This window comes from Bombina bombina, chromosome 5, assembly GCF_027579735.1.
Source record: "Bombina bombina isolate aBomBom1 chromosome 5, aBomBom1.pri, whole genome shotgun sequence".
NCBI lineage: Eukaryota > Metazoa > Chordata > Amphibia > Anura > Bombinatoridae > Bombina > Bombina bombina.
In genome coordinates this window covers 619,242,208-619,269,350 of record NC_069503.1, presented here as the reverse complement: position 1 = coordinate 619,269,350, position 27,143 = coordinate 619,242,208, and the positions used below count along the sequence as shown (strand labels likewise).

General features: G+C 37.3%; 1 protein-coding gene across 2 annotated transcripts in view; it reads right to left on the bottom strand.

Annotated features, from left to right (window-relative positions):
• MED10 (mediator complex subunit 10) overlaps nt 1-21,277 on the bottom strand; it is a 29,939-nt gene extending 8,662 nt beyond the window's left edge. The window contains exons 1-3 of one of the 2 annotated variants that reach the window (XM_053714579.1): nt 20,975-21,277; nt 5,333-5,416; nt 4,170-4,272 (exon numbers count right to left, since the gene is read on the bottom strand). In XM_053714579.1, the coding sequence (XP_053570554.1) occupies nt 4,170-4,272; nt 5,333-5,416; nt 20,975-21,096 (309 nt within the window). In that variant the 5' untranslated portion in view covers nt 21,097-21,277. Of the gene's footprint in view, nt 1-4,169; nt 4,273-5,332; nt 5,417-20,085; nt 20,172-20,974 lie in introns of those variants that run through there. The other variant, XM_053714580.1, reaches the window with a different exon arrangement.
• Nucleotides 21,278-27,143: the final 5,866 nt, after the last annotated feature.

The window sequence follows — 27,143 nt, the reverse complement described above, 5'->3', positions numbered from 1 at the left end:
CAAATAAGAATACACTTTGTATTACTTCTATTTAAAATAAAACAGTTTCAGTATCCCATAGAGCTTCATTACTTTGTAAGCAAAGATTAACTAGTTTGAAGAGAAATTATAGTGCAGACTTCAAAAGGGGATGAACTCACAGAATTCTATAAGAAAAAAAAAAAAAAAAAAAAAAGGAGGATGGCACCTGGAAGTCCAAGAGAGATGAAGAGATGCAATCCATAGATAGTGACAAAGCTCTCTGGGATACAGAATTTCACAGGGGAGAAAGAACAAGAGAAATGCCTGAGGCTGATATAAAGGCTCAGTTGGCATCAATAACAAATTAAACTGAAATGTTTTCACTACGATTTAACTTGCTTTTGTCTCTTGTTTAGCATACATTACTTTTCTGTTAGTTAAATAAAAGTATTGTGAATTTTGAACAACCTTTATCTGCACACAGCTGACAAAAAAATCAGTGAGACCAGCTTATAGCATTTTACAGGACTTGTGAGACAGCTTTAGACATACCCTAAGAACTCCCTTGTCTTATTTTCTGAAGCCGTGTTTTATTTTAGAATAGAGAAAATACAAAATTGTAATGCAATTTGTAAAAGATACAGAGAAATATAAAAAATATGATGCTAATTTGTTAAACTAACACAGAAACTTTCAGAGCATAATCAGAGTGTGTAAAATCACTGCTGGATCTAAATCTAAATGTATTAAAATCGAAAATGCAAAGTTTAAACGTAATAATACTGAAATGAGCCAACCTGAAGTGTAAAGTAATATAAAAAACACAATGCAGAAAGTGTAAGTGTAGCAAAACTCTGCATTTGTCTCTCCTCCAGATACAGAAATGAGAGAGCTCCACCCTCTCTCTTTGAGCATTCAGTGAGTTCAGTACCCGTGAAGTCTGCACTACAATTTATCTCCAATCAGGAAAATCTGATCATCAGGCCCTTAGAGAGAGCAATTGAAAGTGAGCATTTTTGTTACTTTCGTCTCCTACCTCCCACAGGGAGTGTAATTTCTTCCATAATTTTTATACCCAATACTTAAGTGTTTCAAATGCCAAAATAAAAAGGTAAACAAGCTATTTGTAAACAATTTAATACACTCTAGCAGGTAAAATATATAATTGGGAACAAATTAAAAGGGGAGAATTGTTTTACTGTAGATTGTCACTTTAAGTGTTCCACGGTCTCCTTTACAACCACCTTTAGAGGACCTTTCCATGATGCTGCATGTATAGATAACAGACATCATAAATACATCTGATAACACAGATGTGTATAGGATGGTGAAAGTAACATGGCAAATGTATCCAGTATGAGACATGCAACCTGCTCTACAAAGCTCTAACAGTTAGAAAGGTACAAAGAGCCACAGTAGAGCTGGAACAGCAATGGATGGTCAACAGTGTCAAAGGCTGCAGAGAGGTCTAAAACTATTAGCATGGTGTAATGACCTTTAGATTCGGTAGTGAACAGTTCATTTATCACCTTGGTAATGGCAGTTTTGCTAGGATGTTGGGGGCAAGAGCCAGATTTCAAAGGATCGAGAAGATGGTTAATTAAGAGAAAGCGTGATAAGCATTTATAAACCATCTGCTCAAGAAGGGGAAGAAGAGAGATTGGGAGATAGTTGCAAGGGGATGCTGGATCGAGTGATGGTTTTTATAAAACAGGTGTGATTAAAGCATGTTTGAGAGATGATGGAAATGTACCAGATTTAAGGGAGAGGTTGAATATATGTGTGAGGATGGGTGTAAGAGCAGGGGAAGGAAAGGAGGCAGTTGTGAGGGTATAGGATCAAGGGGACAGATAGTAAGATGGGAAGATTAAATTAGAGCAGAAACCTCCTCCTCTGTAGCAGGAGTGGGTTTTGGGGTAGGCTTGAGCTTTTCCAGTGATTTGTCGATGTTGTGGTAGAAGGTAATTTCATGTCGGAGTCAATTTTGGTTTGAAATATATTGAAATGTTATGTGCCATGAGAGAAGTGGTATTGGAAAGAGAGGGAGGGCACAGGAGGGTTATAAAAGTAGAGAAAAAAAAATACACTTAAAAGGGACACTGTACCCAAAATTTTTCTTTTGTGAGTCAGATTGAGCATGACATTTTAAGCAACTTTCTAATTTACTCCTATTATCAAATTTTCTTCATTCTCTTGGTATCTTTATTTGAAATGCAAGAATGTAAGTTTAGATGCCGGCCCATTTTTGGTGAACAACCTGGGTTGTCCATGCTGATTGGTGGATAAATTAATCCACCAATAAAAAAGTGCTGTCCAGAGTACTGAAACCAAAAAAAAGCTTAGATGCCTTCTTTTTCAAATAATGATAGCAAGAGAACGAAGAAAAATTGATAATAGGAGTAAATTAGAAAGTTGCTTAAAATTGCATGCTCTTTCTAAATTACAAAAGAAAACTTTTGGGTACAGTGTCCCTTTAAGATTGTAGGACATAGATGAAATGATGGTTGCAAAGTAGTTTAATTTGAAAAGGTTGAAGACGGAAGAGTAGGAGCGCAAAATACATTTGTAATGCAAGAAGTCAGAAGGAGTGAGATCTCCAGTGCTATTCAGCACTGCAGTGCATTTTTGCAAGTGCATTAGATGTGTGTGTGAGCTATGGAAGAAGGTGCTATTTTGTCAAGGGCAGAGGTCTGAATGGAATTTGAGAGAGAGATTCCTCAGGACAGGAAAGGGAAGAGATTGCAGTGAGAAGGAAGTTTAGAGTTTGAGAGAGTCACACTGTGTTTATGGTGTGTACTCGATGGACTTCAGTCCATCTTTTTTCAACCTTATCTACTATGTTACTATGTTACATCACTATGGAGTCTATTTGAAGGGTTAGGTGGTAGGTGTGCAGACGTTGTAGTGATGCTGCATTTTAAAACTGGTGGTCAGAAAGTGGGAAAGGGTAGTTGGTAAACCGAGAAATAGAACAATGATGGCTGAAGATTAGGGCTATTAATTTGCCATCTTTGTGAGAAATAGTCTACTGCGAGGGGCCAAAATGATGAAACGAGTTCTAGGACCTTTGAAACTAAGGTTGTCAATGGCAATATCTAAGTCTTGGAGAATGAGGGAATCTCTATCAAATACTTTCATTATTTTAAAGAGCTAAAATTTCTAGAAGAGATATTTTTTTTTTCTCAGAGCTGATCCGCAGTGTTAGTTTGGGATAAATTGTATGTAAATACTCACTATATACGAAGAGTAGTAACCAGATCCTTGAGGCCTGCATTTAGAACCTTTGTACTTGAACACTGGTGGGTTAAAAGGATTTGAAATCCCAAATTTCTTTCATGATTCAGATAACTTTAAACAACTTTCTAATTAACTTCTATTATCAAATTTTCTTCATTCTCTTAGTATCTTTTGTTGAAGAGCAGGGAGTTTGCACGTGTCTGGAGCACTGTATGGTAGCAGTTTTGCAAGAATGTTATCCATTTGCAAGGGTACTAGATGGCAGCACTTTTTCCTGCCATGTAGTGCTCCAGACACCAACCTAGCTAACTCTTCAACAAAAAAATATCACGGGAACAAAGCAAATTTGATAACAGAAGTAAATTGGAAACTTTTGTTCAAATTTTATGCTCTGTCTAGATCCCAAAAGAAAATTATGGGTTTCAAAACCCATTAGTAAAAGTTTGTTGCCACTATTTAATCCTCAACATTATAATAGAACTAATCTTGAGTAAACTAAAGGGAAGGTGCTTGGGCGCAGATATCTTATGCTATGACAAAAACCCTATTCATGCAAGCTGGCTATTTAAAAAAAAAAAAAATTAATAGCAAAACATCTTTGCTGTTTAATTATGTGTATTAAAACAACAATATACTTCATTTAACTTAATTTGCCCCTTTTCCTGTAAGCTAAGAGTCTTCCCAATTGCAGGAATTGTATGTGCACACAGAAGGCTTTATAAGGCTAACCCAGTTATATATCAGTAGGGGTGGATGAGATAAACAGCAAAACAATAATGGGCGTGCTAACAAAATGATAGTGGCTAGCCTTGAAGAATCTACTAACAAGTCCATATTGGTTCCACTAAATAAGGCAAGATGGTGATGAACTTGAAAAACAATTGCAGCAAGCTAGGCGTTATTGGCTGAGTGTGCTATTTGTTAGGAAAGACGAATAAACAACAGACTAACAACCATAAAATTAAGCTTACCTTCATGGTATCAATTTTCCCTTTTACTTGCTCGTTTTTAGCCAGCGCCCTCTCCAGGCACTCTTTTGTGTAAAGTTGGGGATTGCGACCCTGATCTATGTAGCTAAAAGGAAAAATAAGGGGTGTAGTGTGATCAACTAATGATTTAACACAGAGGTTATACTTGTAAGCACATTTTTTTCTTACTTATATGATAAAAGGTTATATAGAAATGTCCTAGTATTTAAATACAAATATTTGTATGGTTGTGGAATTTGCACTTGTCAACCAAAGGCATTTAATATAGTAGTGCGAGATACGAAATTGCATTTCTACTATTCTCAATACATTTTCAAAAGTTAACAGAGCTTGCTCAAACAAATTGTTTTATCAATAAACGAATGGATTTTCACAGGTTATAAAATGCAGCTCTGCAACAAAGTATGCATAAAATATTTGTAAGAACAAATTTAAATACAGAATGACTCAACATGCAACTGTAAGAAACAGAATTTTGTGAAGTGATTCTTTGGTAATATCACAACTTGTTTTATATTCGAGAGAATAAATAGTTGGGCATCAATGCAGTATCCATAAAGAACATTTTCTCCCTATAAGTTTTCTTGTGTGTTACACTTTACTAAATGGCTAATTTCAATGTCCATAACTTGGTTCTGCACAGAAACAGAAACGTGGCAAGGTCTGCACTAATTGTATTGATTTTGGAGTTGTGGAGTGTAAGTTTGAATTGTAAATTACTTTAACCCTTTCGTGTCAGGGCTAAAGTGCCTACATCAGAACAACTGTTCCGATGTAGGCAAATTGAAACCACACGATCGCAAGATTTCAATTATTGGATCGCGTCTGGGGGGGCGTCCCTACAATCCTATTAACGCCCTCCAGGCCGCGATCAAATCCTGACAGCACAGAAGGCTTCAGGACAGCCGTTAGCTATGACGTTCTATTCCGTCATAAAGGCTTTAAAGCCCAGTCTAATTATGACGGAATAGAATGGCATAACGGCTTTAAAAAGGTTAAAAGAAGGCTGCAAAGTATGTCTCCATTTTATTATTTAATGCAAATATATTATACACAAACATTACAAAGTAAAATTTGTATGCATTTGTATGCAAGTCCAGCAGATAATTAAGGACTTTCGCAAATTTTTTTTATTTTGTACTTACTCAAACACTTCTAGAGGCACAGAAATGTCATGGAGCTGTGCTCGACACTTGTCTATATCTTGCAAGCCTGTGACCATAAAATTCCTAGAGAAAAGATAAAATATATATAAGCCTAAATAAAAAAAAGATTACCATTTTTATTTTGAATGAATATGCCCAAATGAAACAGAGTTTCACAACACTTAAAGGGACATAATACTCATATGCTAAATCACTTGAAACTGATGCAGTAAAATATCACCCGAGCATCTCTATGTAAAAAGGAAAATGTTTTACCTCACAATTTCCTTAGCTCAGCAGAGTTAGTTCTGTGTAAAAGGTTATAATTCAGCTGCAGGTAAAAAAATAATAATGAAGAAATGAACTGCAGCCAATCAGCATCAGCAGTGCTGAGGTCATGAACTCTTTTATTGTGATCTCATGAGATTTCATAGTAAACTTCCTTAAACTGAATAGGGAAATAACATGAGCGTGCACAAAGCTCACTCCGTTGCCTGTCCTGGGACAGACAAACCGATTTGCTGCTTAAAGGGACACTGAACCCAATTTTTTTCTTTTGTAATTCAGAAAGAGCATGCAATTTTTAGCAACTTTCTAATTTACTCCTATTATCAATTTTTCTTCGTTCTCTTGCTATCATTATTTGAAAAAGAAGGCATCTAAGCTGTTTTTTGTTTCAGTACTCTGGACAGCACTTTTTTATTGGTGGATGAATTTATCCACCAATCAGCAAGGACAACCCAGGTTGTTCACCAAAAATGGGCCGGCATCTAAACTTACATTTTTGCATTTCAAATAAAGATACCAAGTGAATGAAGAACATTTGATAATAGGAGTAAATTAGAAACTTGCTTAAAATTTCATGCTCAATCTGATTCACAAAAGAAAAATTTGGGGTACAATGTCCCTTTAAAGTCATTTACAATGGGGTGTGAATACTTAGGACATTTTGAGGTAAAATATCTTCCTTTTTTACATATAGATGTTTATGTGATATTTTCTAGTCAGCTTTTTACAGTTATGCTGCATCACTTTCAAGTGCTTCAACATTTGGGTATCATGGACCTTTAAATGAACATACCTGAACTATGTCTACAACTGATATTCAAACAACGTCAAAAGATATAATAAAGGCAGTATAATAATGTTGACAAAAATAAAAAAAATATATATTAATTTTGCTATCATGCTCTGTATAGAAATACAAATTTCAGTGAAGAAATCAAAACTTTAAAAAAACAACAACAACAAAAAAACAAACACACGATTACCTTAGATCAGTGGTCTCGAAGTACAGGCCCTGGGGCCATATGCGGCCCTCAAGATAGTTTAATCTGGCCCTGCCTTGTTTATTAGGTAAATTATTAATTTGGCCCGTCCCATTTTTTAGGGTTCTAAGAGGTGTAAAAATGTGATCTATAGAGGCACTCACAAGATAAATATAAATATAAAGACAAACAGGCATTTTCCAGCATAGACTCCAATTATGCACTGCTTGGATAAATGCCACTTTTTATTCAGTTCCAGAATGATCCCTTCACTTGGCAGTCACAAGATTAATATACACTGTGTATGTCTATTGTGGACTAGAGCCAGGGCCAGATTTACATCTCAGGTGCCTGTAGGCACAAAAACCTCTCTGGTAGCCAAGGGGTTTAAGTGCTCTGCTTGTTATGTTGTCATTCTAGGCAGCATTAGAAGCCTTGTACAGTCCTAACCTGTTGTTCTGAAGCCTTCATTCCTTCAACAAAAAGTGTCTGCTACACATCAGCATGGAGCTTGGCTGTGAGGCAACAGAAGTACATAAAATAAAAGTGAAACCAAACATGCCTGGCGAAAATCGGAGGGGTTTAGTTTTAATCTTTGCCCCTCTCTCCTTCATGGCTCCCTGAACTGCTGTAACATATTACCAATGAAACACTTGACTCTGTAAGCAGCTGGCAGCACAATTCTTACTAAAATTAATGCCCTCAAAAAAATAAATACATTTTAAATTACTGACAGACAGGCGCCCCTCACTGCAAGGCGCCTGTAGGTACATGCCTACTGTGCCTAATGGGAAATCCAGCCCTGACTAGAGCTCCTACCCTGCACTACTGTTTTGGTAAATATCACTAAGTTTCTAGTATATCCAGTTCACAAGCACTCACTCTGTTCAAGTGGCCCCCATGGGAAAAGAACACTTGGCCAGTGGTCCCCAGATACAATAGAGTTTGACACCCCTACTTTAAATAGTAGTTCCAAGTAGCTCTTTTGGGAATCACTTAAAGTGATGGCAAATTCACACGGAGTACTCTTTACCATCTGATGTAAAATAAAAAAAAAACATTAGTTTAATTTAGAAAAACCTTACATTCGCTAGCTTACTAATGTATTTTATTTTAAACAACTCCTGTTATATCACACGCTCCGGCAGCCCCGACACTTTTTTTTTTTATTATTACGTTTTCCCCTTGCCAATCATATTCCTGGCATTTTGGCATGTATCACAAAAACAAACAAAAAAAAAAAAAACACATGAATCGTTTGTGCAAATAGCTATATTGCGCATGTGCAAATGGGCACCTTTGAGATTCACGGCTTAGGATGTAAACGAATCCTGTGATTCATTGTTTACATTATAGCCAGACAAGGAGCATAGAGCATGTGCAGACAATGTATGAGACGTCCAAATCGCGTCATTTAGAGAGTGGGTGGGACCGATCTCTACATCGTGCTGCTAGAAGAAGTTGAAGGCGGACGGAGTATTTATGCCGGTGTCTAATAGATAGTAAGTCGATATTTAAAGGGACAGTCAAGTCCAAAAAAAAAACTTTCGTGATTTAAATAGAGCATGCAATTTTAAACAACTTCCCAATTTACTTTTATCACCAATTTTGCTTTGTTCTGTTGGTATTCTTAGTTGAAAGCTAAACTTAGGAGGTTCATATGCTAATTTCTTAGACCTTGAAGACTGCCTCTAATCTGAATACATTTTGACCACTAGAGGGCATTAGTTCACATGTTTCCTATAGATACCATTGAGCTCATGCACGTAACGTGACCTAGGAGTGAGCACTGATTGGATAAACTGCATGTCTGTCAAAAGAACTGAAATAAGGGGGCAGTCAGCAGAGGCTTAGATACAAGATAATTACAGTGGTAAAACGTGTATTATTATAACTGTGTTGGATATGCAAAACTGGGGAATGGGTAATAAAGGGATTATCTTTCTTTTTAAACAACAAAAATTCTGGTGTTGACTGTCTCTAAGGAAAAATATATGGCGACAACAGCTTTCACATTATTTTGTCATATGCAGTTATCGACTTTTAAAAAAATGTACCATCACTTTAAAAGGGACACAATACCCAAATGTTGAATCACTTGAAAGTGGTGCATGTGTGTAAAAATACGGACTAGAAAATATCACCTAAAAATGTTTTATCTTAAAATGTCCTCAGTAGCCACATCCCACTACAATTAGGATGCTAGTCCCAGGACTTGCAACGAAGCGTGCATATGACATGAGCAGGCACAATCACCTTACATCCCAAAATTTAAAAAAGGGACAAGAAACACATTTTTTTTATTTCATGATTCTGATAGAACATGTGATTTTAAAACAACTTTCCCATTTACTACTATTATCAAATTTGCTTCATTCTCTTGGCATTCTTTGTTGAAGGAGCATCAATGCACTACTGGGAGCTAGTCGAACACATCTTGTGAACCAATAAAAAGAGGTATTTGGGGGGCGGCCGGATAGGGAGGAGCTAGCAGCAACGTGGGACGCTAGCACCGAGCTCAGGGGATTTTGAGCTCTAGAGACCTAACCTACCTGCGTTATTCCTTGGCCGGGTGACTCACACCGGCCCGGATATCTACCAGCAGAGCCCGGCTGCCGGATGGCAGATTGACTCAGGCGCAGAGTCGCGACGCCAAGGGGCGTTCAATTTCAAGTACAAGCAGGATAACAACCGATCTGACTACCTGTTTGGAGACACGCGAGTGGGGCAGTGTTTGGCGGCGGAGCGGAACCGGCAGAGCTGATTTCACAGATTTGTACCCCTGGAGGTGCTTAAGCTCGACAAGTTCCCCACTTACCCGGAACCTAAGGATAACATCTGGTCCGGTGCTGATTCGTTTGGTCCTGACAGGGGAGCGAAGGTGAAGGAGCAGGCTGAGGGCAGGGCTGCAGCCGCAGAGGTGTCTGTATTCGGCGGCCTTAACCTACAGTGCTCCTGGTCGATCCCCCCTCCACTGAATAGAAGCACAAAGGTCCCGGCGGCATCAAACAGGACCTGGTTGCTGGAGACCGGCTTGTCTCAACAAGGTATTGTGTTTACAGTCAGACGGAGTGCCGGAAGAAGCAGGTACTACGGGCAAGGCTTGTTTGTCTCTGACTATTCTCCCCTTCTGTGGTGCTAAGTGCCCCCAATCCTTAATGACACTCAAGCTAGGTCCCCCTGGAATTTAGAGTTGGACTGCAAGTTTGGCCAGGGATAAAGGGGAAGTCTGAGTGTCGTTACCTAGTAGAAGGCTGCAGGTTAAATCCCCCTCATAAGATCGCCCCAATGCTTCCTACATTATAGTTGGTTAATTGGACTTTAAGTGGGCAAGAGCTGAGGACTGAGGGTATGGATCAAACAAAGCCATGAATAGCTGCCAAATGGTTAAATGAATAAGCTAGTAGCCTAAATCTGTAAATTCCTCTCTGGCACAAAACCCTAAAATCAAGGGACATTCTACAGGACCCTCTAAAGTAATAACAAGAGGACCACTACCTTGAGATGTGAAAAGGGGTGAGGTGGCAGGAAAGTGCGGTCCTCTGAAGGCAAAGTCCCCTTGGAAATAAGTTGTAGCTGATTACAGAGAGGATATAGTATCAGAATAAGACCTGTGACATTAAACCAATCCAGTGACTTTAAAACTCCAAAATAAAGACTGCATCAGAGTGATCTCTAAATATCAGAACTTTATAAGCTGATTGTGATGTGTTTAGAGTAACAGAGAACTAGCCTAACAGAGTTCATTTGGGCTTGTATACCCTAAATATAAACAGAAAAGAGTGGTCACACTCTTTTATGTAGCTCTTCTCATAACAACTCTGCTGCAGCTCTCGCTAAGGCTATATAAGGTTTTTCCTCAAGTGTATCTGTCTATACAGACAAGAAATAGTTTATTGGTTAAGTTTTATGCATATAAAGGGTCTGGTCTGTTTCTGTTTTTTTTCTTTCCGCTCTTCTCTCTCTCTTCTATTTTGTTTCTTAATTTTTCTCTTTCTCCAGAAGTATAAAGTTGACTGCGTGCTAAAAATGTTTGTTTTCTGATACTGTGGCAGAATACAGAATAATTACTGGGAAGTGTAACAAGGTTTTTTTAAAAGCGGCAGATACACTGTTCTTTTTTTTTTCTCTTTTGTCTTTTTCTTCCTTCTCTCTTCTTTTTTTTCTTATTTGCACTCCTTTTTTTCCTCACTCTCACTTTGCTGTGTTTTTTCTTTCTTTTTTTTTTTTTTTTATATACACATAAAAAAAAAAAAAAAAAAAAAAAATCTTTTTTCACTATAATAAGAAAGTCTATATTGAAAAATTGTTTTTGCTGATTCTTACTACTAATTAAGAGGTTGGAACATATGTAATTAAGTTTTGCACAGAATATCACAATTGTGTTCCGGCTGGTATTGCTTTTAACCAGCAGGAAAGGGGAAGGGAATCTTAAGAGTTTGTTTCTTCTCCTCTTCTAATCTCCCTCTCTTGGGACACGCTTACACGATATTTGTTGTTGACACCACGATATACACTCATAAAGTAGCGAGGGAATAAAAATTCTAGTTGATAAAATATCTGCACTATAAACCTAAATTTGAGAATTGGTCCCTCTATTTGATAGATTTATCTACCTATATGGAAAGATATATTTCACATTCCAAAACACTCTCACCTAACATGCCGCCTAAACCAAAGGAGAAAAAACTTAAGCCCAATGAAAGTAGTACAGAAATACACGTACAAAATGAAATAGCTTCAAGCTGTATAGATAATCCATCCCTACTACAGCAAATTTCAGAATTAATTATGCCACAATTTGAGTCCTTAAGACAAGAAGTGGCCGCAGCTACAAATGAAATTAAACAATTTACAGCACGGATGAATGAGTTAGAAACCAGAGTGTCGGACATGGAAGATAGATCAGTAGCTCAAGATCAGACAATCAATTCACATGACAGTAAACTTAACCTTATACAATCCAAAATTGAGGAACTTGAAGACAGGTCCAGGCGCAACAACCTGAGGGTTGTTGGCCTACCAGAAACGGCAGAATATCATGACCTGATAAACTTTGCATCTAGTCAGCTTCCTAAGTTGGTAGGGAGTACTGCTGAGAACGTAAGGTTACCCATAGAGAGAGCCCATAGAATAGGAGCACCCAGAAGGAACTCAGATGGTCCTATTAAACCTAGGGTTGTAATTATTAAATTTTTAAATTTCCAGGACAAGTTCCATATACTTAGATTGTACCGTAAAAATAATAATATCATGGTGGGGTCCAGTAAATTACTACTGTTTCAAGACTTCTCATACGAGACTCAAAATAAACGTAGGGAAATGGCCCCATTTTGTTCTCAACTAATTAGAGCTAATCTAAGAGCAAGACTCGTATATCCAGCAAAGATTGTAATAGATAAGGATGGAGAAATACATACTTTTACAAAAGTTGAACAGATTAAATTATATTGCCAGAGCCTAGGGATAGTATAAAAATGGAAGGACAGGGAAATATACTGTTTAAATACACATGAGATCAATAGGATGAATTTCTGGATGTTTACTTTTTTGTTTTGTTTTCTCTCTGGCTGGAGTAAGAAAGAGATAAAGAGCGGTGGCGGAGTGGAGGGGTCATGGGGCGGGGCTGAGCTGGGAGGGGGGGGATCTGTATAGGGGGTCTTTTTTTGTTTTTTCCTTATATTATTAAGTTTTCTGTTCTGTACCCTTCTATAATATTTTAAATGGTTACTCTTAATTTTCTTTCTTGGAACATTGGAGGGATCTCTTCTCCAAGTAAAAGGAAATTGCTGATTAGACACCTTGGGAGACAGAAACCTGATCTAGTTTTTATACAGGAGACCCATCTTCGGCCTAAAGAGGCCATGAAACTTAAAAGTAAGTGGGTGGGGGAGGTGGTGTACACCCCCTATGATAAGACCAAAAGAGGCTTGGCTATTCTAATAAATAAACAGCTGACTTACAACATCATTTCAGTCCTCAATGATATTAACGGGAGATTTCAAATCCTTGAGATAGAAATTAATAACTGTATCTTTGTCCTATGTAATGTATATGGACCTAATATGATAGACAGAGATTTTTGGGAAGATATTAGTCTAAAGTTGTTTTTACATATTGGGAAGAATATAGTGGTTGCTGGCGATTTTAATATGGCTTTCTCACATAGTTTGGACAGATCAAAGCCCAGATTCACTCCGAGAAAAGCTAGGGAAGCGGTAATCTTACAAAAATTTTGTCAAAAATTGGCTCTGCAAGATATATGGCGGACACAAAATCCAGATCAACGAGAATATACGTGTGCGTCAGGCGCACATTCTTCCTTTTCTCGAATTGACTATTTTTTAATTGCGAAACATATGCTAAAAATGAAAATTGGGTCTGCAATTCAGGACATTGTGATCTCAGATCACGCTATTATCTCATTGAAGATAAATTTGATTGATAGATCTTCAGCTGGTAATAATAGGTTATTTTTTCCGCAGTATCTGGTGAATAATGCCAGCTTTAGAAAATGGATGCAGAATAGATGGAATCTATTTCAGGCTGATAATGTAAATTACTTAGATAGGCCAGAAATATTCTGGGAAACAGCAAAGGCGGTCTTCAGAGGCGAGATTAAAGCGTACCTAGTAAGAACTAAGGCGATTCGGGCTAAGAGAGAGGAGCAACTTTCCAACACATTGAGAAATAGTTACCGTAAATATCTTAGCAACCCATCTATTGATCTTTGGACTAAGTATAAAAATAATAAGTTACTATACGACCTCTTTTTAAAACAACAATCAAATGCAGAAGAACAAAAATTGAAGGCTTTTTATTTAGGGGTACAGGGTGTCTCGGCTAAGTACATTGCGAGAATTATCAAGATCAGGCAACAAAAGAATTTTATTTCGGCACTGAAAATTGGGAACAATAGGGTGACCGATCCTGTAGAAATAAGGGAAGCTTTTTTTCAAACCTTTCAACAGCTTTATGCAACTAAACAGGTTAATACGGTAAATAAGGAGCAGTTTTGGCAAAGAGTTAATTTACCTCAAATTGAATTAGAAGATCTCCAGTGTCTTAACGAACCCATATCTGGGGAAGAAATAAGTAGCACTATAAAAAAGTTAAAACTGGGAAAAGCCCCCGGGCCAGATGATTTGCCGGCCGAATTCTACAAAATACTATCGGAACATATATCCCCTGTTTTGGGTAAACTATTTAATAAATACTTTGTAGATAACAACCCACAATCCCCCTTTTTTGCGGCATCTAATATAGTCTTGATATTAAAGAAAGGTAAGGACCCAGAACTTACATCTTCTTATAGGCCAATCTCACTCCTCAACCAGGACTATAAAATTCTTACGTACATCTTAGCCAATAGATTAAAATCTCCCCTAGGTTCCATGATACACCCCGACCAGACCGGTTTTATGATGGGCAGAAACCCAGTTAAGAATCTACGGAAAGTCCAGCTAGTATTGGACTATTACTGGAACAAGGTGGAGAAGAAAAGACAGTATACTAAGCCTGACCAAGCTATTCTCACAATTGATGCTGAAAAAGCATTTGATGCTATCATATGGGACCATCTTTTCACTTCTTTGGAGAAGTTTGGCATAACAGGTATCTTCCAACAATTTATTAGACAACTCTATAGAGAACCATATTCTTCAATAATAGTGAATGGGCAACCCACTAATAGGATTGTTCTTAGATGTGGAACCCGGCAAGGCTGCCCTTTATCCCCATTCTTATTCAATCTTTCTATTGAACCATTGGCAGTTTACTTGCGGAATGTAATGCAGGGCATTCAGATTGGAGGGCATAGATTGGTCCTTTCATTATTTGCAGACGACCTATTACTCTTCCTTAGTAACACAACTATTTCTATTCCCCAGCTTATTTTGATATTTAATATATTTAGTTCCTTTTCAGGTTATAAAATTAACTATGGGAAATCTGAGATTATGTGGATTCATAAACCCCGCAACTCTGGGAACTATCCTTTCAAGGAAACAACACAGATTACTTACCTAGGTATTACACTGAGCAAAGACCCTAACCTATGGTATGAGCTTAATTTTAAGCCATGTATCAGAGGGCTTGATAGGAGTCTCAAGAATTGGGGTAATTTACCAATATCAATCTCAGCCCGAATTATACTGATCAAGGTGATTTTGTTTCCAAAGCTTCTATATTTCTTACAGAACCTACCTTTGTTACTATATAACAGAGACTTGATCGGGCTCCAGAGGAGCTTTAACCACTTCATTTGGCAAGGTAAGAAACCACGCATCTCCATCTTTAAACTATCATTACCTAAAGCCTATGGCGGTATGGCATGTCCTAACGTTAAATTTTACAATTATGCCGCCTTAGCTAAATTTGCGCTAGATTGGATCTCTGAAAGGGAATCGGTTTCCTTCTTTGAAATTGAATCATCAATAATTAAGCCTTTTAGTTTAAAGGCAGTCTTGCATCACCCTGTAAGTAGATTGCCTGGAATAATCCATCAAATGACTATATTCAAATCCATAGTACAGGCCTGGCAAAAAATATGTAGTGAACTAAGAATTGACTTTCGCAAATCAGAGTTTTTGCCTTTACGAGGTAACCCGGGCTTTTTGCCGGGATTAGACCCCTCTATATTTCAGACATGGTCGGAGAGAGGAGTGCACGATGTAATTCAGGTATGTGAAGGCAATAATCTAAGGCTTCAGTCGTTCGAGCAAATATCTCTCCAATTTAACCTCCCGAGGTCCAGCTTCTTTGCCTACTTACAGCTTAGGCATTGGATAGAGACATTAAGGCAGGACACAGGACCAGAAATCGATAGCCAAGAATTAAAAATAATTTTAAGAGAATATCAGGGGGGTGTGCACTATCTCCCGCATCTATAACACTATTCTGAAAATTGGGGGGGAAGCGCAATATTCTGGAAATAACGAATAAATGGGCTAAGGACAAGGTTACTTTAGATATCACGACAACTTTACAGAGTATAACATTGGTTTCTTGTGCTACGATTATGCATAGCTGGAAAGAATCACACCTCAAACTATTAAATAGGGTGTATTATACACCAGCCCGATTGGCAAAATGGAACCCTGAAAGGCAAAATTGCCCCAAATGCTGTTATGAGAGTGCAGATTTGCTACACTGTTTCTGGACTTGTCCAAAAATATATCAATTCTGGCAGAAAATAAACTTTTGGAGTAATAAGATTACAGGGATAAGTTTGAAATTGACCCCATTACAAATTCTTTTTCTGTGTAAATACAACCCTGCTATTCCCAACAATAGATTTGTTAATCTACTTATTCTGATAGGGAGGAATCTAATTCTTAAAAGTTGGAGAGGTAAAAAATCCCCTAATTTCAAAGACTTCTTAAAAGAAGTACAACATCAGATGGTATTCGAGCAATATAATATTAGAAATAACAATCCTAAACAGTTATCCAGGTTCTTCAATAAATGGAAGAGATTTATTGGCTCCCTCCCCACGGGAACACAGAGTCAGCTCTTATCTTACTGGAAAGGGTCCACGTGGATACAACAACAAATTGACAGGGGAAATCTCCCAAGGCTCTGGTTTTTAGAGCCATAGTTTGGCGATGTGACATATAAGCTGGAAAGGGGGGCAATATAATTTTTTCCTCTCTCCACTCTCCCCTTTTTCCCCCCTTCCCCCCCCCCCCTTTTTTTTTTTTTTTTTTCTCTTCCTCTTCTTTTCTCCCCCTCCTTCCCCTCCCCTTTCCCCTCCCCTCCGCCTACCGCTCGCTGCTCTCTTCTGGGGTTAAACCTCAGAAGGCTGGATGGCTGAAGTTCTCTAGAGATTTAACATATTAGGATTGAGTTTTGTTGAGAACCATTAAATAGACTTTATGCAGGTAAAGGTACCCCCCAATAAATACGGTTATTGGTCATGGGAAATGGACATATATAGAGTCAAAACTTGCTGATCCTAGATTCAGATATCCTAGGCAGTTTAAGGTTCGGAGGCATCAGAGTTAGTCCACAAGCCCTTAGAAAGCTGAGTATTTTAGATTTATTTAGATTAGTAATTCGGTCCAAGGACCGAATGATCATTTAAAGCTAGAGGATGCTAATTATTAAACCCAAATCGAATAGGGCTTGAGCGACAATACTGAGGAAGGGACTTAAGAAGAACCCCCTTTCATTTCCCTTTTTTTTTTTTTTTCTTTGCTTTTTTGTTCTTCCACTGCTGAACTTAGAGGTATATGATAACGATCTATATTATCTGAATTATACAAGGGGTTTTCTCTGAAATGTTATTTTACTTTCTCTACGTGACAGATGCTTGATATCTGATATTTGCAATTTTTTATCTTTCCTTTTGTTATATTAGTTGGACCCTGTTTAGACATGATGTGGATATTTTTCATATCTATGTGCTGCAAATGAATGAAATATTTTTCTTTTCTGTAACTATAAAAACTTGAAAAAAAAAAAAAAAAAAAAAAAAAAAAAAAAGAGGTATTTGTGTACAGCCACCAATAGACAGCTAGCTCCCAGTAATGCATTACTGTTCATAAGCCTACTTGGGTACACTTTTCAAGTAAGGATACCAAGAGAATGAAGCAAATTAGATAATAGAAGTTAATTGAATAGCTGTTTAAAATCCCTTACAGTGTCTGAATCATGAAAGGAAACTGTTGGGGTTTCATGTCCCTTTAAGGAAGTTTACTATAAAATCTTGCAAGATTTCAGTGAAACCCCATTAGATCACAGTAAACAAAATGTGACCTCAGTACTGATGAACCAGATTGGCTGTACTGTTTTTATTCACCATGCAGGTGACAGATAATAGAATAGCTCTAAATCATACAGCACTTACTCTGGTGAGCTGAAGGAATTCGAGGTAAACATTATTCCTTTTTTACACAGAGATGTTCAGGTGACATTTTATTGTCAACATATTACAGTTATGCTACATCAATAGCATAAGAATAGAGCCATAATGCACAGGAACACTTATTTAAAGGGACATAAAACCAAAAACATTTTTTCCTTTCATGATTCAGGTATAGCATAAGTTTTTAACTCCTTGCAGAGTTACTGATGCAAAGAGGGCGACTCTGTGGCCCTTTGCATCGGACAGCGGGGGTGTCGATCATTGGTGGGAGGTTAAGGAGGGAGACGGGTGGGCGGTCCATCGCTGTAGGAGGTGGGCGGGAGCAGGTGGGGCCGCAACCGGAAAAAAAGCAAAATACCTTTGTCTTGAGGGGGATCCTATGTGGCTTCCATTGCCATAAAGGGATCTGGGAGGGGGAGGATGGTAGGGTATTGAGTAGGGATGCACTGAAATTTCGGCCAAAGATGGCATTTTTGGATATTTCGTTTTTCTTGCCTGTTTTTTTCGGTAAAATTATTGTGTAGCATGTTTCAAATTTGATGCTAGCCTAGAGCTGCTGTTTAAGTTTATTACTTGACTTACTGTTCTGTATATAATGAGTTTTCTAGGACTATACTTTATTTGGTAAAAAAAAAAAAAACTTAAATATGATTCTAATACATAGAACTAAATGAAGAATAATACAGTATATTGATATTTATAATTGTTTTAAGTAGGGATGCACCAAAATTTTGGTTGCAGAAACATTTTGGCCGAAAATGTTTGTTTTTTTCTTGGTAAAATTATTGTGTAGCATATTTTAGTTTTAAGATATTTTTGTCCAATTTTAGTGTGTTACTTTCAATAAAAGTGTGGGCTTTCTTATTGGCTCTAATTATGCAAAAAAAAAAAAAAAAAAGTTTGAAAATAATAAAAAAAAATAAAATACATTTTTGATATCAGTTTCGGTTTTCGGCCAAGTGCATCCCGGATTTTCGGATTCGGTCCAGAATTTCCATTTCGGTGCATCACTAGTATTGAGGGAGCGGAGCAGCTACACTACAGAAAAAAGGTTATTTTATTTATTTTTTTATATTGCCTAATTTGCCACAAACTGGGTTAGAGAGCTGTTTGGGGGGTCCAACACTGCAGAATATATATATATATATATATATATATATATATATATATATATATATATATATATATATATATATATAAAAAGCCTTTCATTTTAGTACTCCAGTACTTAAGATGGCGGTGACAATTGTAAGGTGGGGGAGGGAAGAGAGCTGTTTGAGAGGGGTCAGGGGGTGGGATGTGTCAGGTGGGAGGCTGATCTCTACACTAAAGCTAAGCATAATACAAGTGTGGTGCGCAACGGCATTTAGCCGCCTTCTAATTACCAAAAAGCAATGCCAAAGCCATATATGTTTGCTATTTCTGAACAAAGGAGATCCGAGAGAAGCATTTACAACCATGTGTGCCATGATTGCACAAGTTGTTTGTAAATAATTTCAGTGAGAAACCTAAAATTGGAAAAAAAATTAACATTTTTTTTTTTTTTTTTTTACTTGAATGGATTTGGCGGTGAAATGGTGGCATGAAATGTACCAAAATGGGCCTAGATCATACTTTGGGTTGTCTACTAAAAGAAATATACAGGTGGCCCTCGGTTTACAACGGTTCAATTTGCACCGTTTCAGAATAACAACCTTTTTTTCAGTCATGTGACTGCTACTGAAAAGCATTGAGAAGCAGTGCATTGATTAAAATAGCCAGTAGGTGGAGCTGTCCGCTTGTGTTGCAGCGAAGGTATGCAACACAAGCAAGCTGAAATTAATCAATGTAACCAGACCTGAGCTATCAAGCAGCTTTCAAAGGAACAAGATCTTCCTGCCAATAAATCTGTCCATACTGGAATGCATAGAATAGCTGCAGACCCGATAGTATCTAAGATCCTAACAATGGAGAGCACTAAAATAAAGTCTGTGTTGTGTAACTATTTTAATTAGGTTTATAATGCTGTTAGCAAATGTTTTTGTTCATTAAACTTAGTTTAATTATATATTCTGTGTTGTGTGATTAATTTATTAGGTTTATAATGCTGTTTAGCATTTAAAGTCTTAATTTCAGAGCTTTTAAAGTAATGTATTAGGTGTTACTTATGACAATTTTGAGAGGGGCCTGGAACCTAACTCCCTCACTTCTCATTGACTTACATTATAAACTGGGTTTCAATTTACAACGGTTTCTATTTACAACCATTCCTTCTGGAACCTAACCCCGGCGTAAACTGAGGGCTACATATATATATATATATATATATATATATATATATATATATATATATATATATATATATATATATATATATATATATATATAGTTTTGATAGGTAAATATAAAAAGGCTCTATTTCTGTTTAAATGTAGTGATGGCAAAAATGCTAAAAATGCTCTAGTCTTTTGGGGACGTTTTTGTCTAAAATGCCCGGTCCTTAAGGGGTTAAAGTGAATGTCATTTTTGATGCTAAAGTGCCCGGTTTTTAAAAATTCGATTAAAAACAGGGGCACTTCATTTCATCAAAATATTTACATTTCACACCTGTTGAGGGGAAAAAAAAAAAACCAACTTACTTTTTAATCTTCACAGCAGCTCCAGCTTCCTCTGGTCGTCGCAAGCCATTTCTGACGTCAAAAATGGTCATCCTCCAATCACGGCTTCCCCCCGGGGGAATCAGTGTCTGATTCAACGCAGCGATTGGAGGAAGCCGGATTCCTCATTTTAGACCCAGGCAGAGGTTTTGCGACGGGCGGAGGAAGCTGGAGTGAAAATGTAAATAGGAGTGAAATGTAAATTTTGATGAATTAAAGTGCCCCTGTTTTTAATCAAATTTTTAAAAACCGGGCACTTTACCATTAAAATTGACAACAACTTCCCAATTACTATAATACTTCTATTATCAATGCTACTTCATTATCTTAGTATCCTTTTTTAAAGGAGTAGCAATGCACTACTCAGAGCAAACACAACATCAATAAGCCAATAAAAAATAGGCATTTATGTGCAGCCACAATAAGTATCTAGCTTTCAGCTCGAGTCTACCTAGCTGTGCTTTTCAACAAAAGATACAATGAAAACAAAGCATATTAGATAATTGAAGAAAAAGTTTAAGTTGTTTAAAATTAAATGCTCGATCTGAAACGTGAAAAAAAATATGTTGTGTTTCGTGCATTTTAACGGGCAGTAGAAATCACAAACTCCTACAGCCTTATGCACTTTCAATAAGAGCAACCTTTTTTTTAGGCGAGTACTAGGACTAATGCATCCCTTCTTTACTAACACTATTGCTACCCTGTGATAATATTTCAGAAGCTTTATCAGCCAGATGGCAAATAAAACAAAATCAACAGCCCCATTATGTAAACGGGGCACATAACTAGGGAACGAATAATCCGTAATTCGCAGTGTTTAGCAGCAGACAGGGTCGTGGTGCCAGCTACACTAAATTGTACTGTTACTTACAGCTTCTGGTTGAGTCCCGTCTGGCTGCTGGGCTGGAAATCACTTACTATGATGCCCAGCTGACGGATGTTTTCCACAAACTTCTCCAGATGCTCCTCCAAGTTGTCAAACTTCTCTGCCATCCTGCCCGCCCACCCACCGTACTTAAGATACCACAGCAATACACTGCTATTACTCTAACTTACTTATATTTTGTTCACTATTCCTCTAACTACTTTCATTTAACAATAATATTAGACAACGCTCCTCTGGCAGAATTCAGAGGTTTTACTTCCGAGTTCAAACCCCTCTTCCTATTACTCGCGTCCTCCCTCTGATTACATGGTGACGCTTGCTGCATCCTGCTGTGGGCGGGGAGAGAGCGCTGGTTGGGTGGACCTTACAGCAATATAGCTCACGTCGTGCAACAATGATGAACCTCTTGCAGTGAAACTGCGCCATAGTGTTGTGGGTGTCACGTTTTTCTGAAGCTTATATGTTTGTTTACGAATATCCACCAGTTCGTGATCAAATATATGTAATTTCGATATGAAATGATATGCATTGGCTTGTATGATACACAAATACGTGTTTTAAGAAGAAAACAGGATCTGATTAGGCAATTACATTTACAGTTAATTCAATATATTTACAAACTGACAGAGAGCTCAGTAGTCTTGCGTGCTTTCACTGTATTTCATTGGCACCAAAACGTAATTATTTCAAATAATTTTTGGTATTTTTATTGTACCAAATTATATGCTCTGAATGATTTATTACTAAACTAAAATACTTGGCATGTATGAAAAAAATATATTTTTTAAAGAACTGTAGTATAAAAGTGGTTGTGAATGTAGTAGTCAAAATTGTACAAGCCTCTAAATAACAAGACATGATCAAAAAGAGCAATATAGTCCGTTAAATATATAACACACAAATTCCATTTTAAACAAATAGGGCAATTAATTAGGTTAATAGTGCAGCTTTACATACACAGACATCCCAACTCTCCCTGAAGTTCATGGAGTCTCCCTGATTCTAATAGCGGCTCCCTGATGCCAGCAAATGGAATGCAATCTCCCTGAAACTCCAAGTGCCATGATCCTATGTGGCCCAAATCCGGAAAAGTGTTTCTTTAAGTAATGCCTTTAGTTGCTGGGATTTTATAGAACCCTCAAAGCATCAGTAACCAAAAAGCCCCCACTTATTCTAATAAAATAAAACACAAATATTACCTTATTTACTGCACGTAATTAAACTTCGTATTCTAAAATATTTAAGCGTACAATCACTGGACAATAGGTTTGTTGTATGTGGTTGTGCAATAAAACTACTTTTTTTAATGTGACTTTAGTGGGAATCTACTTTAATGATAAGTCTCTATCTTATTTAGGTTTTCAAGGTGTCCAATATATAACTGGGAGGGGGGGGGGGGCGCAGTAGCGGGTGAACCCACCTCCCTGAAATTAGTTTTTGCAGGTTGGGATGTCTGCATACATACAGTAGTTACACAACCTAGATTACCTGTATAGGAGAAACATTACCCTCATAGTTAAGGGGTCGATTTATCAAAGTCTTCGCAAAACTTTCGACCCCCTACAACTGCAGTTTCTCACAAGAGAACCTACACGCTGTATTTAACATGACCACTTCTTTCCTAACCTTTCTCCACCTCTTAAGGTGGCGAATTTCAATCTCCCCAGTCTCGCCCGACCGGGGAGATTGAATGCTTCTGCCCGCGTGTGATTGGCTGTGCGCAGGCAGGGGGTGGGATTGCACACAAGCGAAAAATATTGCAGCTTGTTAAATCGACCTCTAAATATAACACAGGATGGACTCTTGCCAGGAACTAGAGAACACCTTGCAGGCCAAGGTGGACAGATATGTCCTGTATTATTATTTTTTTGACCCTCTTTAAAAATGATATTTATTGTTTAAAGAGACATTAAACAGTAAATAAATGCTACATAGAATGATGCCTTCAAAGAAACGATTAGTCTGAGAATAGCATGTAGATGTATTTTTTAAAAAGTTTTATTGACTTTAAATATTGACAAAATAAGTGCGGTTTTAGTGTCTATAAAACAATTGGAGCTGCCATGTTGTAACTTAGGTTACTTTCTCTGCTGTGGCGAACTAGGGACAGTTATAAATATATCAGTGGTGTGCAACCAATGGCTGTGTGGAATATAACAGTGTTCTACACTTCCATTTCTAACAAACTGAAACGTTTACAGTTTCAGAGTGGAGTTACAGGAAAAGAAGACAAAATAAATAATAAATATATTGCAGAGTTTATATATATATATATATATATATATATATATATATATATATATATATATATATATATGATTTATCATGTTATATTACCATCTCAAAGTGTTTAATGTCCCTTTAAAGGGACATAGTCAAAAATTCACATGCTCCAATTTGAGGTTAAACACGCAGTAGTGTAGGGTCGATAGTATAAACATTGCATGCTTTAACAAATAGTATTTTTATACTCATATACACACACATATATATAATATATAAATTACAGATTTAATTTTCAGTTAATATTTAATGTTGCACTCTAATTGTAAAAATCACAGTATTGCTGTTAGATTACAGTTCATGAAAGAACAACCATTTTCATAAGGTTAGAATCCTCTCCAGCAATTTCATGTCATTATTTGCCCAGGCTGAAAGAAGAAGCCTGTTTGGGATTATGCATACACAAGTGACTGTGATATAAGAAACATTTTTTATGAATTACTCAGAAATAGAAGACTCTTCATTGTGAAGTACATCATCTATGTACTGTAGGTCACATCGTGAACACAACTACAATAAAAAGCAGAATAAGTTCTGAAATGCTATGATTGGACTCTCACTGACTGTACCCCAGTAAAATAAAGTAGTATAATACCTGAATAATGCCATTGTCTTTCATCCCATTCTTTCTTTAATGCTACACAGCAGTAAAATAAAAAGACAAAGGCTGAAAATTGACTATCCACTTTAGTTAGCAACCAATACAGGGAGTGCAGAATTATTAGGCACATGAGTATTTTGACCACATCATCCTCTTTATGCATGTTGTCTTACTCCAAGCTGTATAGGCTCGAAAGCCTACTACCAATTAAGCATATTAGGTGATGTGCAACTCTGTAATGAGAAGGGGTGTGGTCTAATGACATCAACACCCTATATCAGGTGTGCATAATTATTAGGCAACTTCCTTTCCTTTGGCAAAATGGGTCATAAGAAGGACTTGACAGGCTCAGAAAAGTCAAAAATAGTGAGATATCTTGCTGAGGGATGCAGCACTCTTAAAATTGCAAAGCTTCTGAAGCGTGATCATCGAACAATCAAGCGTTTCATTCAAAATAGTCAACAGGGTCGCAAGAAGCGTGTGGAAAAACCAAGGCGCAAAATAACTGCCCATGAACTGAGAAAAGTCAAGCGTGCAGCTGCCAAGATGCCACTTGCCACCAGTTTGGCCATATTTCAGAGCTGCAACATCACTGGAGTGCCCAAAAGCACAAGGTGTGCAATACTCAGAGACATGGCCAAGGTAAGAAAGGCTGAAAGACGACCACCACTGAACAAGACCCACAAGCTGAAACGTCAAGACTGGGCCAAGAAATATCTCAAGACTGATTTTTCTAAGGTTTTATGGACTGATGAAATGAGAGTGAGTCTTGATGGGCCAGATGGATGGGCCCGTGGCTGGATTGGTAAAGGGCAGAGAGCTCCAGTCCGACTCAGACACCAGCAAGGTGGAGGTGGAGTACTGGTTTGGGCTGGTATCATCAAAGATGAGCTTGTGGGGCCTTTTCGGGTTGAGGATGGAGTCAAGCTCAACTCCCAGTCCTACTGCCAGTTTCTGGAAGACACCTTCTTCAAGCAGTGGTACAGGAAGAAGTCTGCATCCTTCAAGAAAAACATGATTTTCATGCAGGACAATGCTCCATCACACGCGTCCAAGTACTCCACAGCATGGCTGGCAAGAAAGGGTATAAAAGAAGAAAATCTAATGACATGGCCTCCTTGTTCACCTGATCTGAACCCCATTGAGAACCTTTGGTCCATCATCAAATGTGAGATTTACATGGAGGGAAAACAGTACACCTCTCTGAACAGTGTCTGGGAGGCTGTGGTTGCTGCTGCACGCAATGTTGATGGTGAACAGATCAAAACACTGACAGAATCCATGGATGGCAGGCTTTTGAGTGTCCTTGCAAAGAAAGGTGGCTATATTGGTCACTGATTTGTTTTTGTTTTGTTTTTGAATGTCAGAAATGTATATTTGTGAATGTTGAGATGTTATATTGGTTTCACTGGTAAAAATAAATAATTGAAATGGGTATATATTTGTTTTTTGTTAAGTTGCCTAATAATTATGCACAGTAATAGTCACCTGCACACACAGATATCCCCCTAAAATAGCTATAACTAAAAACAAACTAAAAACTACTTCCAAAACTATTCAGCTTTGATATTAATGAGTTTTTTTGGGTTCATTGAGAATGGTTGTTGTTCAATAATAAAATTAATCCTCAAAAATACAACTTGCCTAATAATTCTGCACTCCCTGTATGTGGCATGAATCATTCCACATATTGTTTTCTAATGAAAAATAAGGCCAATAAACTGTGGTATTAAGTTTAAAGGGACAGTTCACCCAAAAATGTTCTACTATTTAAATTATTCCTAATAATCCATTTTACCTGCTGGAGTGTATTAAATTGTTTACAAGTAGCTCCTTTTTGCCCTATTTTGAAATAGTTGATTTAGCTTCTGTTTATCAAACTATACTTACATTTTTGATACTGGAGTCTCAGCTATTGAATAGCAAAAGTAAACACAGCCAGCAGAAGAAATTAAAATAACAGTGGAGGGCATGATAGTTAAAGGGACACTGAACCCAATTTTTTTCTTTCATGATTCAGATAGAGCATGCAATTTTAAGCAACTTTCTAATTTACTATTATCAATTTAAATTCGTTCTCCTTCTATCTTTATTTGAAAAAGGCACCTCAGCTAAGGAGCCAGCAAATGTTTGCTTCAGGACCCTGGACAGCACTTGTTTATTGGTGATGACAAATCAGCAAGGACAACCCAGGTTGTTCACCAAAAATGGGCCGGCATCTAAACTTACATTCTTGCTTTTCAAATAAACATACCAAGAGAATGAAGAAAATTTGATAATAGGAGTAAATTAGAAAGTTGCTTAAAAATGCATGCTCTATGTGAATCACAAAAGAACATTTTTGAGTACAATGTCCCTTTAACCCCTTAATGACCACAGCACTTTTCCATTTGCTGTCCGTTTGGGACCAAGGCTATTTTTACATTTTTGCGGTATTTGAGTTTAGCTGTAATTTTCCTCTTACTTATTTACTGTACCCACACATATTATATATCGTTTTTCTCGCCATTAAATGGACTTTCTAAAGATACCATTATTTTCAACATATCTTATAATTTACTATAAAAAAATTATAAAATATGAGGAAAAAAATGGAAAAAACACACTTTTTCTAACATTGATCCCCAAAATCTGTTACACATCTACAATCACCAAAAAACTCCCATGCTAAATAGTTTCTAAATTTTGTTCTGAGTTTAGAAATACCCAATTTTTACATGTTCTTTGCTTTTTTTGCAAGTTATAGGGCCATAAATACAAGTAGCACTTTGCTATTTCCAAACCACTTTTTTTCAAAATTAGCGCTAGTTACATTGGGACACTGATATCTTTCAGGAATCCCTGAATATCCCTTGACATGTATATATTTTTTTTAGAAGACATCCCAAAGTATTGATCTAGGCCCATTTTGGTATATTTCATGCCACCATTTCACCGCCAAATGCCATCAAATAAAAAAAATCGTTCACTTTTTCACAAATTTTTTCACAAACTTTAGGTTTCTCACTGAAATTATTTACAAACAACTTGTGCAATTATGGCATACATGGTTGTAAATGCTTCTCTGGGATCCCCTTTGTTCAGAAATAGCAGACATATATGGCTTTTGCGTTGCTTTTTGGTAATTAGATGGCTGCCAAATGCCACTGCGCACCACACGTGTATTATGCCCAGCAGTGAAGGGGTTAATTAGGGATCATGTAGGGAGCTTGTAGGGTTAATTTTAGCTTTAGTGTAGTGCAGTAGACAACCCCAAGTATTGATCTAGGC